This window comes from Aulostomus chinensis, chromosome 12 (assembly GCF_037954235.1).
Source record: "Aulostomus chinensis isolate RoL2024-O1b breed Wild chromosome 12, RoL_Achi_v1.0, whole genome shotgun sequence".
NCBI classification, from domain to species: domain Eukaryota; kingdom Metazoa; phylum Chordata; class Actinopteri; order Syngnathiformes; family Aulostomidae; genus Aulostomus; species Aulostomus chinensis.
In genome coordinates, this window is record NC_141331.1 from 17,836,777 (window position 1) to 17,855,891 (window position 19,115).

General features: G+C 43.9%; 1 protein-coding gene across 2 annotated transcripts in view; it reads left to right on the forward strand.

The window, feature by feature from the left end:
* The first annotated feature begins 255 nt into the window (after positions 1-255).
* The window catches only part of LOC147252326 (dedicator of cytokinesis protein 9-like), a 76,740-nt gene continuing 57,880 nt past the window's right edge, over positions 256-19,115 (forward strand). For both annotated transcript variants that reach the window (XM_086220601.1, XM_086220602.1), the window contains exon 1: positions 256-643. In XM_086220601.1, the coding sequence (XP_086076727.1) occupies positions 527-643 (117 nt within the window). In that variant the 5' untranslated portion in view covers positions 256-526. The remainder of the gene's footprint in view (positions 644-19,115) is intronic.

Genomic DNA, 19,115 nt, shown 5'->3' on the forward strand with positions numbered 1-19,115 from the left:
CTATGAAACTTGGCTGTACGGATGCTGAGTTTTTCATTTGTACCATTAAAGACATTTCAACATCGCAACTCATCAAACGCCTAAGAGAACATAGCCGTCATGTTCTCCAGGTGATTCGTCACTGTAAAATGAGGACAACGTCGATAGAAAAGTCCCTCTGGTCAAAGTCCAGTCAGTCCCAGCAGCAGCCAGCAGTGGGCAGGCCTTTAAACCGGCGAGGGGCGGAGTGCGCCGCCGAGGAGAAAACCAGATTATACACCTCCTGTCTGGCGCTGGACGGCCAATGAGCCACTTCTCTGAAAGACAGTTTATCATGGAGATAACACATCTCACAGGAGAGGAAGGAAGAGCGCTGGGCTAATTTAATAAACGATGAATTTAAAAAGTGATCGGAGAAGTGAAACCGCAAGATGAGCCGGCTTCCAACTCGTGGTGCGCACTAGCGGGGATCGGAGAGGGATTAGCCGGTGATGAGTTTCCTTTAACCTTCGCTGATATAACTTTGAGGGAGGTTCGATGCGCGGTGATGGCTACTCCTGCGCACCCGGAGACCAGGAAATTTACGCGGGGACTAGGAAAGCCCGGCACGGCAGCTGAACTCAGGCAAAGTGTCTCTGAGGTGGTCCGGACGTCCGTGCTTGTTGTAAGTACACACCTTGAATCCTTCACCGCCGCTCCCACCTTACCACCATGGCCACAATCATCATGTCTGCTTATTTGGAGCAGGGGGTAATTAGCTTTACGCACATTTCCACGTAAACAGTCAGCTGCGTGGGAGCACGTGGGAATGAGGCTGTATGTTGTTATGAAGTAAGATCCTCACCGATAAAGAGAGCGTGATCGGGAGTGTATGAATGGAGCAGGAGTGGTCTTTTTACAGTCTGAATTTTTTTTTTAATTTTTGATAAATGGCACAATTTGGATTACGTACGAATTTGAACTTGCGTGAGTCTTCACGCCTTGATTTACAGTTTTACTTTTAATCACGTGACTTCCTTCAATCAGTGCCGTTCACGGTGGTTTGTACTTGCTGTCAATGAGGGCATCAGTTTTCAGAGGGATGCTCTAACATGACCTTAAACCTCCCGGCGAGGGAAAGCGTGGAGATTCCATTTCAAGTGTCCAGTGACAGTGACACCTTGCTGAATACGAGCCTCCATTTTTGGAACATGTGGGGGACGAGAACCCTTCAGTATCACTTTTCCTTGCGGAAAAGTGAGTCCTTTTGTTGTGTATCCAAGAGTACTCCAGCTTTTCTGGAAGAAGTTGCTAGGTAACTGAAACAGACACCATCCAGGCACTCTGTCAGAGAAATGGAATCCTGAGTCAGGATCCCAGACATCCAACCACACCTTCATATTATTTATTCATTCTCACTCAGCTCCAGCCGGAGGAGAGCAGACATGGATATAAGTATGCATGTTGGGAAATCAACAGAAGGATTGAACTAACTTTGTTGAAAAGTCTGCGTGCTACTGCTGTGCTACTCTCAATGGGCATCCGATTGCTGAGCTTGTTGATAAACGTGTGAGCAGAAATGTTTGCTGGAGTTTCTCAGTGGGACGAGAATGTAGCTGAAGACACGACCGCCGTCCACGCAGCGTGTAATTAATTCCTCCGTGAAACATGTAAATACCGCAGGAATAGAGGCATCTGTTTCACTGGCATAAAGGAGAGATTGTTGCTTCCGTTCCGATGATGCTGCTTCATTGTGAACACACATATTTCCGTCCCTGAAAAGCTCGACTATCATCTAATTGACAGGATGTTGCGTGCACGGCAGCGCAGCAGATACCTCTGCTACGTTTTAGAGTCAAGTGCAGCTTTTTGCTCCCTTCGTCTCCCAACAATTTGTGCATTTCCACAAAGGCGCACACTGACCAGAGCCTCTTTGTTTATTGTTGGTGTGGAGAGCAGAGAGGCCTGTGATAGGCCAGAGCCCTCAGCTGAGCCGTCCCTCACTCAAGGCATGCTGAGAGCACTACCGGCTCCACGAGGGCTGCCATTAGCTTTGAATTTGTTGATGCACTTGGACACAAACGGGCTTTCCAAGGAGGTAGAGCCGATATTGCTGAGTGTGTGCGGAGTTGAGGGACTGCATTCACACAGATGTATCAGCTGATGGCTGCATAACAGATCAATCACAGCTGGAAATGTTTAAACCATGTATGCAGGGTATGGAAGCGCTGGCAGGTTGTTGTGTTGTGTAATTGTAATCAATAGTCCAAACGGCCTGCCACCTAATGGGGATCTACTCTGAATCTCAGTGTCCTGTTATTCGTCTGACCCGCGGGAGCTGTGCACCAGATGGGTGTCGTTTTCTGGGAGTGATGCCATTAGCAATCCACGGCTGATACACACAAACACACACGCACTTAACCAAGTCACTGTGCAGGGAAAGTGGTGCTCCAGACAACAAGCGCAACTATCAACAAACATGCGTGCTGCTGTGTGAGCCGTCCTTGAGTATCGGTGATGAAGAGTTCAAATATTCCTGCGGTGTGGTCGAACCTGCTGCCTCTTTCTGCATCACGTGACGTTTGATATCACGTGTGCTCAGGTTGAACATGTCGGTCGTAGGACCCTCGCACCTCCATGCATGTTGGAGTGTGTGGTTGTTCTGTAGAGTGAGAGGGAGGTGAAACCTGATGATATTTCAATTTTGGACTTGTAGTTTTTTTCGTATCAGTCAAACAGAAACTGGACGCCACTTGAAAACAGGTTTGAAAATGACATGGCACCTTTGGATACTCGATAGCATTGAAGTAATGAGGCAGGTCCCGCCACGATCTGATATCTAACTTTCTCAAGGCTTTGGGGAACTTCCTAAGGCGTGGAAATACTGGGAATACCTCAAGCAGGTGTGTGTTTGTGATTCTAATCTGAAAAGTGTGTCAGGGACTTTTTCATTCACAGAGATTGGAACGTGTACTGTCATGTCGTGAAGCCAAATTTGTTAGTCACGCTACTCACCAGCATTGGATAGATTCTTAAAGTTAACTTGCACAACTCAGATTAGAGCGGTTTGATCCTCACAAGTCATATTTGTCTCTACCAAAGTGAAGGAACAGGTAGCGGCCGCCCGGCTGTGTGTTTGTGCTCTGGTTGTCATCGCATGCGCTGCAGATCGTCTGAAGATTACTGGGTCGTCAGCGTGGTGGTGCGACGCCTAAGCTGCTTGACCTCCCTCTGCTCTCTGTGTGTCTGTCTCACTGTTAAGGCTTGTTGGTGTCAGCATACACACACACACACACACACACACTCCTGCTACCATGATGATGGTACTCTAGTGGGGGGAGGGGGGTTCTCTCTTGTCAATAATACATGCTGCTCTTGTAACCAATCATGAGAAGAGAAGCCCAAAAATGTTTATTGGGATTTGATGCAAAATGTTCAATTCGAATGAAATGTTCCACTGGATGTATATATTGATCTGCCTGTCACATATCACATGTATTCCTGTTCATGTTGTGTGTATTGTGAGAAATTAAGATGATGATTTTGTTATCATCATGTGTCGAATTATCTCAAAGTGCCACTAAATAAATCAACAGATATGACAGCCTAAATTGGACCAGTTTGCGTAACAAGTTGGAGAAATCTGCTTTTTAAATTTTTTGCTACCCTGATATTGATTCTGACATTTGCATATTGGCCAATACTGAGTGCTGATCTAACAGCAGTGTGTTAGACAGATATGCTAATGACTGTGTCGTCTTCCAGCCCTAACAAGGGTGTTGTTATATGACCAGGCTCAGATTGTACAACTTGGAACAAACACATCCAGAGAATGAAGCTGGAGAACTTTTGTTTCATCATCTACTACTGTAACCTTGACACTGGACACATCACTTCATATCTTACATTGTAAAATATTGACACGTTGCTGACCTTGGGTTAGTTCCAGTTGCTCTGGGCGAGTAGTTGCTGGTGGAAGCGCAACACAACACAACTCCCTCGCTGGATCACTCAAGAGAAGCCTCACGACCGAACGGTCTGATGATGTGTGACAGTGGGTGGGGGGTACAGGCCCATACATTTATAAGCAATCAGATTACACATTTTTTCAGATAACATATTTTTGAACCCCAAAATTGGAAGGATTGGTAAGTTATAAACCACAAAAGTCCCGATGATGTCACATGACATTTAAAAACTTTGGTCGACAGCAAACGTTGCTCCAGATCTGAGGTTGCTAACGTGAGTTGATTCTCTTTGGGGTTTTGAATATTCGTCAAAACAAAATTCTGTGTTGTCTAGACTTTTTTTTAAAATAATGTAACAAAAGTGATTTGTTACATTATGGTTATGTTATTTACAGTTTTAATAACGAACATCATTATGTTTACGATGCTGCAGGTCGAGCCGCCTGTCAGCTCCACCTGTGCTTTCAATACAACTTAATCGGCTGAAACTTTTTCATCTCCTCTGGATGCAGTAGTGACGTGTGTGCTTGTGGAGAACAGGCCTGAGGAAATGTGAGAAATAAAAAGCACCCATCAAACTCTCTGTAAAATCTGTCAGCTTGGGTTTGGGCACGGCTCTTTGCAGTTGCGGTCATAATTTAAACCAGATTTGCCACTTTTGACATTTAGAGCGGAGTCAAAGAGCCAAAGAAGAGCCAAGATGGACGGATTTTGCTCAAAATGCAAATTAAATATCATGGATGTGAATCACGGCTTCCTAGTATTGTAATTCTCTGTGCTAGCTCCGAGTCCTCCGCATTCAAACTAATGTAAAATAAGGGTTAAACATGAACATCTGTGCAGGGTTAGGTAGTGATTTCTTGGCAAAAGTTAGTTCATATTTAACAGGTTTTTCCCATCACAAATCACTGCAGCATGCGATCTGAGAGTCTTTGTTTTTGTCTTCTCAGTGACTATACACACATAATTATGTACCAATTAAATGGTTGTTACATAATGGTCGAGTTTTTAGATTTCCTCTTCCATGACACAGCTGCATGGGTAACCCTCCAGATGTTGGAGCAGGAGAGAGCTCCCTGTCTCCTTGATCTCGAAAATCTTTCCATTTTGCCTGAACAGGAAGAGTCCCTTACTTCCTGTATTCCAGCCTCCCCTGCCAGAGTGGGCGCTTGTCTTTTCTTAGATAGTGCAGGTTAGGTTTTATTTAGGGGACAGTTTGGGCAGGGATCGCTGTCACACCGCCCCCACAGAGGGTTCTGCCTGATGGATCAGGATTGTTTTGGAGAACAGAGGTTACCATAACAGAAGTGGCCAGCTGCTGGGTGTTTTCCTGTTAGCAAGCCCAACACACCGCTCAGTGGCTTGTTTTACACCGTCTGACTATAAACATTTACCGAGCAATAACTATTTTTCTTGTGAAGTGCTCAGAACAGTCGTGAGGTCAGAGTTTGTTGAAGTTTGTTTTGTTGTTGGGTTGGAATGCACCTTGTGTGACAGTGTTTAGTTTTAGCGCCCTCCATAGCACACGGCCACTCAGGTGGAGACGTGTTGAGAGGCAGAGCTCCTGGGAAACCTTCAGTATTAATGGAACGGGCTCAGTGCAGGTGTGGAGGTTCAATTCCTGGTTTTCACTCACAACTGCAAAACCCAAATGAAAATACAATGAATCCCTCCTCTGTATCACCATGTTGTACAGTAAACCAGTGATTGAGGGCAGGGTCAGAGGTCATCAAGGTTTGCAAGAGATATTTTTCAGTTTCCTGTGCAAATGCAATTCAGGGTTTGATACCAGAATGTTTTTGGTGCTCAAAGTGAGGGCTAAACAAATGAATATTCCCACTTCAGTACAGTTACAGTGGGAATCGGTGCGTGCTTCCTCCTCCATCCCACTGTTGAGGCATAACATCCTGCCGCGGAGCCATAAGTGCAGCATATTATCATCAGCAGCAGTCATCAAAGGGAGAATGCTTTGCCTCTGTCCTCCACGCCATTAAGGTTTCTATTTTCATGTGGAAGGAGAACACACACCTACGTGCAGCTGCGGAGGACTCTGGTGTATAATCCGTTTTGTAATGAACATGCCTGCCATCATCTATGATCTAATAAGGAAGGACATTTGAATGAATGGAGGTAATGTATGTCACACAAATGCCTGAAAAATGTCTGGACGTATGGAGAATGTAAAGAGTCTTTGTTGTTATGGGCTGCATGTATGTATATCCACACATATATAATGACAAGGGATGTCATACCGAACCATTCAATAAAACCTCAAAAGTTCAATATGCATATTAAATGCAATTTTTTTTTATTTTTTTTTAGTCCCAACTGGGAAACATAAGTTTTATCAGCTTGTGTGTGTTGCCCATGCTCACGTGCATGGATGGCTCATTAACATCGCCCCTGCTGTACAACGCCGTGACCCAACTGGAACACAAACTGAACCCTGGGCTTTCTGAACCGTCACACCACTAATCAATACTGTTCTTAAGGTTCTATCACCAAAAAAAGCTCAGAGTTGTGTTCTATAAAAGATTTCAGTGGCAGTTCAAATAGATGGACAGTTGAGAACTGACTTGAGAAGCTTTATACTGGCGTAATTGACAGCATACAGGTGCAAAGGGGGGCCTCGCGCGCAGAGAACCGTGACCAAGCGTTGCTATTTGATGACCTGAGAGGAGAATGGCGCCACCACAAACAGTAGCAAGAGAAGAGGGGTGGGGGCCCATAAATGCTTCTGTGGGCCCTTAACTGACCGGGTCCCACAAAACATGAGAATACCATATTAAATAGTGCCTGATTTGTGTTTTTATGGGATTCCAACTCTTTAGCCACACCCCCTGCAAGTGAATGGATGAACTAGCAAGTGTAGGTGTTCGCTGGTCTGCATGCCATCACTAATTCATTAGTGTTGCTCGAGGCCAGGCTCAGTCAGGCAAAATCGTCGCGCTTCACACGTGCAGATTAAGCTCATCGGATTAAAGCCCTGAAAAGCAGCACAACATGACTTGAGACCCAACAGCACATCCACATTGTCAGCTGGAGAAATGTGTAGAAAGAGAAGCCTAATGACTCCCACATTTCCTTTTAAGTCCCTGTGTGTTTTTCTGTGAGGTGTATTTACTCTCCCAGTCCCAGCCGACTGGAATTGTCTATAAAAGTTCCCCTTGCATCCTTCAGCGCAGCTCGCCGTGAACTTGTAATTGTGGGAATGCTGCTCTAAGCATGACAGGGGAGATTGGAGGGTAGGCTCGAGGCCAACACTCTTAACCTTGTCATTACTTTTCCCACCTGACAGATGTCATTTTCTCCATGTTTGAGTCACTGCCAATTACAGGATATGCCTTCTTTTACAGTGAAGGTTTTTCTTGGAGGTGTGTTCTGACTCTACAGTGATTCATGCTCCAGAACCTCGATAAAGTTCCTTGCATACAAATTGTAAGCTCAGTTTCATGCACAATAGACAGAATCAAACAATGCAGGTGAACATTGGTTTCCACTTGTCAAACGTTAAGAAGTCAGAGTACATTTAGGATCCTGTACATCGGTGCTTTTACATTAGTAAATAGTTCGAAGCCTGAAACTTCCACTTTTACCACTTTTTTTTTTAATCTGAACTTTTTTTTCAGTTGCAATTTGTAGTTTTCCTGAGCAGATGAACTAGAACACATTTTGATTGGAGGGTAGAAATACAGTGTTGGAACTGTCAATTTTTAATGTTTATATGTTACTCATACACACACACACACACACACACACACACACTTGTACTTATATCTTTGTAAGGACTTTCATTGACGTATTGCATTCCCTAGCCCCTCACCCTGAATCTAACCAACCTGATTCTAACCTCGACCCTAAAACCAAGTCTTGACCTTCAGACGGCCCTTTGAAGAAGTGAGGTTTGGCCAAAATGTCCTCACTCTGTTGTTTAGAATTTGGTTGGAAACCTCTATGTAGCAAGAACAAGAACACACACACAAACTCACATGCACATGTGGTCAGAGAGTCAAGTCCAGACTGCATCTGTGACACCTTGTGGAATTAAACTTGCTCTTTTTCACACACTTCTGGAGTACAGAGCTCCCGGCCTGTTCTCAGGAGGTAAATCTGCTTTAAACAGCATGACTCCCCCAACATTGCCCAGTTGTGGTCAGTAGCCCTCCATTCACTTGTGGCTCAAAGAAGGCTCGGTTGCTGAATGCTGTAGCAGAGAAATACAAGTGATACAGAGGCTAGGCTCCTTTATTTCTATCCAGGCAGAGGAATCATCTGGACTTATTAAACTCGTAAGAGAGGAGAAATGTTGGAGTGCTGAATGAGTATTTATTCCCCCTCTGAAGTGCTTTGGGAAGTACTTATCATTCCTGCTCTGGGCTAAGGACCAGAAGTAAAACTCCCTGTTGTTTATCTGGGATTCCCTTGAATGTTTCGGACCTTTATGTACTTATTCAGCCACTACACCAAAGCAGAGGCGGATAAACACATGATTATTTAGGTAAACAGATTAAAGTCTGCGCAGTGTGAACCCTCCTCTCTCTTTCCCACGGTGCGTGCTGTGTTAGGTTAATGAAACCGACTTCTTATGGCTTTGTGCAGTGAGCAGTGTGTGGACGGGACCCGCTATAGCCAGAGGGGATCAACTCTAATAACTTTTCACCAGGCCGGCTGCATAGCTGACATTCCTCTCTGTGACACTGTAGGTCAGTGAGGGAAGGAGAGGGAGGGGCACAACCTGCTGGAGGCGGGGTTTCATCTCACCTTTAGATTTAAAAAAAAAAATCCAGCTGTATTGTTTCCTCGAATTTGTATCACAAACTTCTGCTGATCAGTAAAAGGATGAGTTGCTGTCGAGGCCCATTCACCAAACATTTACACGAAACACTGAGCTCCTGTTTTTTTGTTGTTTTGTTTTTTTCTTCCTCTTGAAAGCTCCATTGTGGACTCTGCCCACAGCAAACAAATGAGTTCTGTTTAACGTGACCCATTCACAAAGATTTATTTATAAAACTCTTTCAACTGCTGTTACATTTGCTGATATTGAGAAAAAAAATGTCGGGATAAGGTAGCAGGATTGTACTGAGTGTGCAGGACGCCGGGTGGATAATTGGAGTGAGCTGTGTGTGAAGGCGAACTCCTGGATTGCCATGCAGGCCAAGAGAGTGAGCCGAGCCTTATCTTACACTTTAAAACAGACATGGTGTCCAGCATGTACAATCACATCCATGTTGTTCGCCCCTGTGCAGTAAAGCAGCTCAGTATTCCTGACTTAACTTAATCTCCTGTTAGTGTCTCCGCTCAAGGCCGACGACACCCCCCCCCCCCTCCCCCCCAGTGGCGTGCTGCATTTACTACAGTCATCTGATTAGCATGGAAGCGCTAACTATTCCTAGGACATTCTTCCCTATGTGGCTCCAACATGTTTAGATGATGTAATTCTGACGTTTACTCATGTGAGCCTCTTGAGACCCACAAAAATGTCAAATCCATCTTAGTTGCCATAGCAGCCACACAGCTCACTTGGAAATGAAGCTGATCCGAGAGGCAGGTTCACTCCAACGGATCAGCAACAAATAATAGGATTGTTTGGGCTTTTTTTTTTTTTTTTGTCTACAGAGAGTTGCTCTTCTCTTCCTTAAAATCAACCAGCATGTTTTTAAGACAAAGAGGCAGAGAGACAAAGTGTGCAGCTCAGGTCTAATGGTTTGAGGCGAGCCATTCTTTTACTGGGATGTATCCCATAACATGTGTTTCCTCTGTCAGGAAGGGCGGGAGCCTGTGAAAAGGGGTTTGTCAAGGCACCGCTTGATTTGCTCCGACGGCACCAACAAACTGTAGCTACAACAGGAAGAAGGCAACTTGCCACCCAACAAAGCCCCCCCCCCCACCTGTGGAACAATGAAGATGATGCCTGATAGCACATCGCGGATTTATACTGGTGTACTTCAATATGAACATACAGATCAAGTTCACCACCTTCATGTCTTTATAAAAAAAAAAAAATTCTTTTGAGTAACAGTACAATAATTGCAATTCTTGTGATATAAAACAAGCTTGTACACATGAAAGTAAGTTTGAGGCTACAATATGGATAAATCCACTAAAAATCAATTTTAAAAATGTTAAACTGAGATGATCTTTATGCAGTAAATAGATTTGTCTTTTTCTAAATAAAAATGATCCAGAACTTCCAAAGTTCTGACTTTGGCTTATGTGACAAATCGATCCAAACTCCTGCAGTAGTTTGTAGCTACGTCTGCAAGAGGCAAATGTCCAGAGAGATGTTATGACGACTGCATGGAGTCGTAGTATGCCAAAAGTAACGTCATGTGATTTAAAGAAGTATTAATTCATTCATTTAAATAAAATGTTCCCACGTGGCCTGACTATGTAGGAAGGAAACAATAAAATCGAAATGTCAGCGATTTATTCAAACATGCAGGGCATTGTTATACAGTGTATTTATATATTCGTGCAGTTGGATCACAACATGTTAGTATCTGCGCAGTCATGTATCGACGTGTTGGGGTCTCCTGGAGGGTCCGTGGTTCAGTATCACAGTCAGACCTGCTGTCCCGGTAGCGGCGCAGGTGTACGGACGTGCCCTCATCTCCTCCTCCGTCGTTTGTTTCCCTCGATTGTCAGCAGTGCTCAGAGAATCAGGCTCAAGAGGATTTCCACTGATTGTACCAACTGAGATGAGCTGATGCTTTAAAGGTTCACAAACCCCCCCATAATCATCATCATCATCATCATCCCCACCGTCTTCACATCAGCATCTTTACCCTTGTGCTCTCCTCCTGTTAAAAGACCCGTGTTCTCGGCTTTTTTGTTCTCTTCCTCTGTTGTCTCGTCCTCTTTTTCCTTGTTTCCACTTTCCCGTTAAATCCTGACGCGTTTTTTTTTTTTGTCAGTTTAATGACAGACCCGATTAAAGTGCTTTCTCACTTCATCCCAGGCTGTGTAAACCTTCCTCCTGCTGTCCCACGCTGAACCGCGGCAACATCTTAACATCCGTCTTCCCCTCCTGACGTCTTGTGTGTACAACAGAGAGATGTACAGTACGGTATCACATGGAAAGGATGTGTTGTATCGTGGGAGGTTTGAGTCCATCTCAGTCTATATAGTACCAGGAAAATATTCCGGGATGTGTTTGAGGATATTATTCATTAGCTGCTTCAGACTGGCTTACTGTTCAGTCTTCATCTGTTACCTATTAAGGTTATATCACTTAAAGAGTAGAGGTTTGTGATGTTTTTATTGAGTTAAATCTTTTAAATTCGATAGATGAAGATATTCTTGCATTTAAGTGATGAAAAACACAGGAACGGGAGATGCGCATGCATGACCGAGCAAAACCGTTGCACATGTGACATAAAGCTGGTGGAATCCAGCTGTTATTTAATGAAGTGTTGTTGGTTTTTTTAGTGAGAACATATTATGTGATTTTGATATAGAAACATAAATATATTTCTGTATTTTTTTGTGTATGTTCTTGATCATCTGAACTGATGGCATATTTTTTTTTTATGCCAGCTCGACTTAAAGTGACCGCTCGATGAGTCAATATTAATAAAGTCGTAACTATTTCGCTTCTGCGCCTACATAATGTCAAACGCCATGAAGTTTAACCTGATTAATAGAGCTGCAGGAAGTATTTACCACACTGACGCTGGTTTAATGGTCCTACTGGACCTGCTTGTGTCTCATAGCAGGCTCCCAGTCTGAAGGGCTCCTGTCAGGCCAGTGCAGACTTGTCTGGGATGTCTCAGCTCTGAGCTGCCATACTGCATGTCAGAGCCTGACCCCGATGATGGGCGCTCCTTCTGAAATCTGCGTGACACCTGAGCACTGGCCGCTGACTCGGCGAGGCTTGTTCACCACAGGAAGTGATGACAGCTCATCATGGAGGGGGATGTTTTTCTCTGTGTGGTGAATGTGGGGACCTTTTCCTTTTTATTGAATAAAGGAGTGACAGTTGTTGTCATGTCTCTATGTATCACTGAGTTGTCCTGGGCAGCCACATGTCAGGCCTGTGATTGTCATTTGAATGAGTTTGTGGTGCTGTACAAATAAAGTCAGCAGGGTTCTTGTTCTTCTGGCTTCCTGTACGGTCTCTCCTCCTTCCTGGATAGTGACTCGAGTGTTGTGAATGATTGTTTTCACGCTGAGCTGTGGGAAATCACACGCGTTACACACAATGGCTGCATTCTACCAATAGTAAGGCCGACGGCAGGGAAGAGTGTTGTGTGCTCCGTCTGTAAAGTATCACTGCAATGAAGCGCAAGACTGACTCTGGTCACAACACAGCGGCAGAACCTCATCCATCATCCAGTTCAGGCTCACTGATTTGTCTCTGAGGCCTTTAATACTTCTGATGGTTGTTTTTAATGTGTATCATTTTTGGCCTGTAGGTGGCAGTAAAATAAAATATTCTTTCACTTTGGCTGTCTCTCTGTAAGGAGATCCTGTGTGTGTGTGTGTGTGTGTGTGTGTGTGTGTGTGTGTGTGTGTGTGTGTGTGTGTGTGTGGAGTGAAACCACACTTGTACAGCTGTCTGTGAGGACTGATAAGAGTACGATCTCTGTGAGGACATTTTAATAAGATTAGAAAATAAGGTACTTTTGGTCAGTTGCCATATTCAGAGACATTTAAAGAGCTGTTTTGGGGGTAAAGATTACATTTGAGTTTAGTTTAAGGTTAGGACAAGGATTAGAGTTAAGGAATTTATTATGCAAATATCCTCACAAAACAGCTGCGCCAAATGTGTGATGCAGGGAAGACTTCAAATTACTATTTGAGAAAGAAATCAGTTGTCTTTTGACCCCTTTTTCTGTTTTTTCTTCTTTTCCTCTGTGCTTCATCATGCAGTTTCCTGAGAAAAAGTTTGCAACTTCATTTTTAAATCGTTCAACTTTTAGATGTGCAATCCAGCCACTTTTGTGATGTGCGGAAAGCTTGAGTAAGCAAGTCTATTTTTTGGAGGTTATTTTATGTTGTGTCGAGTGAAACCAAAAACACAGTTGGCAGTGGTGAGTGGGTGATGGCGGACCCTCGGGGGTTTGGCACTGCTTCAGACCCTCTCTGCTGGTGCTGCAGCAGGCGCTTGTGCAAAGGCTGTGCTTGATTATTAACGTTGGGGTGAAACCACCTCAGAGAACACACACACACACACACACACACACACACACACACAGTGGATGGATTTGTGCACATTTGTGCCTTTGTGCAACATATTCTGCTCCTGGTGGCACCACTCCAAAGTAACGGAAGAGGTCCCCTCAGGAAAATGGACCAATTTCTCCTTCTTGGATAAATAAACTTTCCCAAAATAACAAGTTAAAGGAAGAGGATGTGGGCCTGTTTTATTTGTTTTGTACCGTTTTAGAAAGGACAGGATAACCTGACACGAAGCAGTCCCACTATTAGAAGACACACTCTGTAGTCGCCTCTCTCTGTTGTCATGCGTCTCGTATTTTAGGATTCTGAAATGTGAAGCATTTGACTTATTGAAATTCCAGGCCTATCTCTGTAGCCCACCCACATGTTAAACTCCAGGGCAGTGCTTGCTTCTCAAATAAAAACGCTTGAGAAACTTTGTCAGGAAGTGGCACGCTTAAAAATCTCTTGAGGGTTAAGAGTTTCTGGCTTTATCACTGACAAGAGAGTTTTATTTATTCCATTTTTGCTCTCTCTGGGAGCTTTGATTGAATTTGAAGGACTGTGGGCAGAGAGGGGGGTGGCTTCGTTATGACAAAGTACACATACACACACACACACACACACACACACACAGATCAGCAGGAAACAGCCACATCCCCTTCGTAGTTCTCAGAGGTTTCCAGAACAGAACCAGCCTGTTTTATCTGCAACATTGGAGTGTGGATAGCATCTCTATGGTCTTCCCCATTGTGTCCTCTCTCAGGTCACACACACACACACACACGCTCTCCCTGCAGAGGCTGGGCATGGATCTGTGTGCAGCTGCTGACTTTACCTTCATCCCAGAGAGACTCCTCAGATGAGACGCCAGCTCCTCTTGAACTCCAAGGCATGCAGAGAACCTTTTTGGCTTTGTTTTGTGAGGGAGTGTGAAAGGAGACACTGGGGCCAACCCTTCACTTTCCACATGAGCAGGCTTTGATGTTTTAATGCAGCCCCACCCACCACTCGCTATTTACAACTAGAAATTGCTGTATTCCTACAAGGGTGCTGTTTGGAGGGTTACAGCAGGTCAGCAGATGTTGAATGTGGGTATTTTCCTGATGTTGATGTTGGTACAGCAGTCCTACCTGAGACCAGAACTGGTGCAGCAGTACAAGTGCTGGCCCTCTTAGAAGCAGCCTCAGCGGGGCCCCTTCTGCTGTTGGACATACGAGTGGCTGAATCGACGAACACGTTGATTTTTTGCGGTTATTTGAAGGTTTTCGCAACTTATAGCAATTATTGCACGATGTACATTTTTATGGATTTTTTTTTTTTTTTAACCACAGTCGACTCCCTTCAGAGGTGAGAACTGGGAGTGACATCACACTGAGTCCACTGCGTTCCAGTTGTAGTGGGGATATGTGTGGAGAGAAAAATCACACAATGTTTACAGCTTTTACTAACAGCAGCTGTTGTTTTGTTTGCGTCGTAGAAACATGCAGATGAAGTATTATAAATTTGATATAATTAGAAGCTGTATCTTTTCAAAGTTTTCACACGACTGATGAGCAGAGCAGCCGTTTTGATTTGAGATCTAACGTTTGGCCACGTATCTCTTGAGTGTCCGACCTCAGGTGGGATTCCAGAAATTTCCATTTGTGAAAGTACGAATTACGATTTTCGAGTTCAAATGGAATAAAGACTGAAACTCATCCCCCCTCCGGTAAAGTTAACGAAATCTTCAACATTCCGTCTTCTCAGAGGCCCGTGTGAGGCACTTGGATGCCTTGTAGACAAGAAAATTAAAAAATAAAAGGGATAGTTTTGGTTGCATTTCTAATAACGTGAAACGTTGAAGACGCATATTGTAGCAGTTGTGATTCAAGGATTTTGAAAGTTGCCAAACAAACGTTCTCAATTTGTTTCCTTTTGCAATTCTTCCAAAGTCAACTTTAATTACTGGACAATTAAATGGAACAGCAACTAAAGAACACGTTATGCAAAATTTAAAATGTTGTTTTCATCAAATGCGTCTTGGCTTCTAATAATAATAATAAAAAAAAGATAGAGCTGCAACAATTAGTTGTTCAAACAAGATTGGGTAACAATGCCAAATATCGTCTGGTAAAGCGTCTCTACTGTGTGCTCATCTCTGTTTTTAAATCGATGCAAACAGGCCTGGTAATATCTCCGCTATATAACCTGCTGAAGACAGCGTAGCCTGGCTGGAACAACTGCAGCAGTAATCCACGCCACTGCACTCGCCCAGCAGTGTTTCAGCCGGCCTCTTATCTCCTCTGCAGCTGCTGCAGATTTTAGCAGAGCTGCTGGATCGTCACAGTTTCTGTACCCCACAGAGGACGTTCGCGCTTGAACGGATAGAACTGCGCTCTCATAGTAGCCTTGCCTGGAGCCTCAACTCGTGATTTAGAGTAGCAGACACAGTCACGCTGTACTGGTAGAGGCAGATGAAGACATATGTAGACGTTCAGGCAGAAATATAGATGACATTGATTTTGCCTGTCTTGGCACGTGTTTCTTGTGCTAAAAAGGACATTTAACTGCAACATTCATTTAAGAGGACCTGCAGACTGCAGGGAGAAATTGAGCTACACCCAATGACTCAGCAATCTCCTGTCTGACCTTAATAATTTATCGATTGTGGCGGACACTGACGCCTGTTGCAGTATTCAGACACAAACCCGGGAGGCATTTAGTCACTCTTCCTGCAGGTGGTTGTATGTGAACAGGAGCAGGAAATATAGCAGTGGATTCAAACCATGTTGTTACCACCATGTCAAACACAGTGAAGTCTCAAGTTTGGCACGCAGCCATTGCTTTATTGGCTTTTTGTGAGCAGATGTGAACATATTTTGATGACAGGGTGGTGCTGTGGTCTGTCTTGCATCACTTTCTCCCCTGCTAACCATCAGAAGGTCATCAGAACAGACCCAGGAGCTAAGTCGTCATGCCTTTGTATCGTCTAATCATGTGATGGCCGACTGATCTAACCTCCTGATTAACCTTTGTTGATTGTTTCATACATGGATGCATTGTTGAAGAAGACCTGGAGACAAGAACTGCACCAACAGAGTGGACAAACCATGTAATTACAACTATGGCGTCAGTCACATGACACACTGTAGCCAAAAAAGACATTTCCCTATAGTTTTAAAATGTGAAATTCCCATTGTTTGATCCGTATGGTCCAACAGTATATGAAAGTGCAGAGGCCACAGATAACTGTATCCCCCTCACTTGCTTTATCCTCCTATAGGTTGCCTTTTTCTTTTCCTTTCTTTTTTTGCTTGTGCGTCATCATGACACTGACGCTGTATCCACTTCTCTTTACGCATCCGAATGTTAGCATTTTAGTAGCAGGTAGCTTGGAGTCATTTTTCTGCACCTTGTTCACGATGAAGACATCTCTTCCCAATACAAACAAACATCTCTAGCACTTCATGGGCACCGCTCATAAATCAGTTTTCTGTTTAGAGCCCAAATTTTCCTGAGATGACTTAATTTTTATTGGGCTATTTGTGGAGTGCATGAAACTTGGCAGACTTACCTCCAGCTGGAGGCCTTTGTTCTGTTTCATATCCATCTGTTTCTCTCACTTTTCCTGCGTGCACCTCTACTGGTTCTGTCTTTATGATGCATCACTAGTTCCCCAAATCTAAATCACCATCATATTTTTGTCTATAGATTAACATTCTGTACAATGCCTCAACAGCGGAGTTGCCGGCCTCATTACAGTACATTGTTGTGAGCATGTTTCTACACGCACAAGAAGAATCTGTGTCCTCGGGCTGAGTGATTTATGATCGCCAGCTGTGACACTTCAGAGGGTGTCTACTTACAGCCCTGCATCATTGTCCGTTTTGTTGCACTCCTGTTTTTACTGCCCACTTAGCTATAGTAGCAATTATGGCAACTGGTTGTTCTGACAGACAAACACATATTTGTTCTCCGGCAGACTTGCAGAAAATATTAAAAAATGTTGTTGTTGCTGGAGAACCTATAGCTCCTGTTCGTACAGTGTTTGGAATGTATATTTTGGCTTTACCTTTTAGCAAATTCTGTTATTTTGCACGGTGAGTTGCAGAGACGCAAGGTGGAGTGTCGCTCAGAAGTGTGAAAAAAGATGAAGCACAAAGCCAGACACATTTCTAACAGCTCAGTGAGCATAGTCTCTCTCTCTCTCTCTCTCAACGATTGACTCTGCTCTTACTGTATATGTCCTCAGCTGCTTGCAGGCTGCTCAGCTCATCGTACAGTCAAATGTAGTTCAGTGTGTCAAGCACTACTGAAATATTAACGCAGCAGCAGCAGGAATGCGTGCAAGCATTTATAGCTTGGTGCACCAATGATGTAAGGAGGATTCCTCCAGATGTCAGTGTGTACAGTATTTTAAAGATAACTTGACATTCGGGAGGATTTTAGTGAAGTTTCCAGATTTGTTTTTTGACACCAGTGATTTTGTCCAACATTTTTTAAATGAAAGTAACCCTCAGCAGCAGGAGGATGTGTCATGTCTGATTTTTTTTTTTTTTTCCTATTGAGATCTTTTGTATTTTGCAGCTGCAGGAAGGGCAGAGACAGGGATAAATAAACCAAGACGAACTCTGCTCTGTGAAAGCTGAGCACAAGCAAGGTTGGGTATGGTTCACATTTGAACAGATAACGGTGCTGGTACCTGACAGTACTTTCTTTGTTCATTTAATTTTTTCCTAAGAGTAATTTCAATTGTTAAAACTGATTGACTAACAGCATTAGTCAATCAGATATCTAGTGCACACTTCAACTACAAACGGATGAGCTGAACCGTTTCAAAGCACATTTGACCCACAAAGTCCAGTTGCTTTGATTAGCGAGATTGCTGTGTACCACACCCAGGCTCTGTTTGCTTCCCTGGCCCTTCACTGTTAAAGGGGGTGGGCCTCGGCATGGAACAGTTGCAAGGGCACAGAGAGTGGACCTGACATAATCTGGGAGCTCGGCCGAGGTAAATGGTCGATTCCACTTGTACGATACTGTCGACAAAATATTCAACCTTAAGTAGCAAACCTATCTGCTCCATCAGACAATGCTACCGAGGACTGCAAACCCCATTGAGCCCTGACTAATGCTAGCCTTTGCCAGCTCTTATTAGAAGCTACAGGGTCAGGGTTTCGGTAATCTCTTTTAACAGACTTTGCATGTAAATACAGGATCTGTGGTCAAGGGAGAAAATGTTGGGAGAAGGATGCTCCTGGTTTTCGTTTGAGGAGCTTTGACCAATCGATTATGTCCATGTAAACAGTCCATGTCGACTGCCAAGAGAAGGAACGTATCGGCCAAAATGCAAGGTTTGAAAAAATTGGCTACTTTTGAAACAATTTGCTTGTATTTGTCATCTTTCAATGCCATGCGAATGTTTCAAGTTACTATACGGCCTGTGAACAACAAGCAGATGATGGAAGAGGGAAGTCTTGGACCGGATATCCACTAACTGCACCGGCAACCCTGATAGCCGATGGTGTCCAAGATTAGGCTTTGGGTACAGCGGGGTTGACGACAATCATGATTCAGATTACTGTTGGGCAACTGGGCCAAGCATGAGTGCCCCGTCTGATATATATTGTGTTTGATAAAGTTTTTCCTCAGGTCAGGTGTGTCGGTTTCAAATTCTGAAGTGTAACCACACTTGAGATCTCTTTCGGCTCACATTCTGTGGTGGGATTGATCGCATCGCATGGCCTCCGTCTTTTTCCTCCTTTCTGTAATGTACACTTTCACTCTCTCAGTCAGATGGGCTCCCAGGTACCAAACTACGAGTTGATAGTGAGCACCAAGTTCAGATTTTTACCCGCTCACAAGAGGAATTTAGTGACGAGCTCTCCTCTATCAAGAAGTAAAAAGTATTTTTTGCGGGCGGTTGTTTTAATGTGCAGCTTCTCCATTTGCAAAAGCACTCACGACATCAAGGAAGGGAGGTGATTTTCCAGCTGTTTTTTTTTTTTTTTTTTTTTTGAAGTTCATGAAAAATTTGCTGCTTTCCTG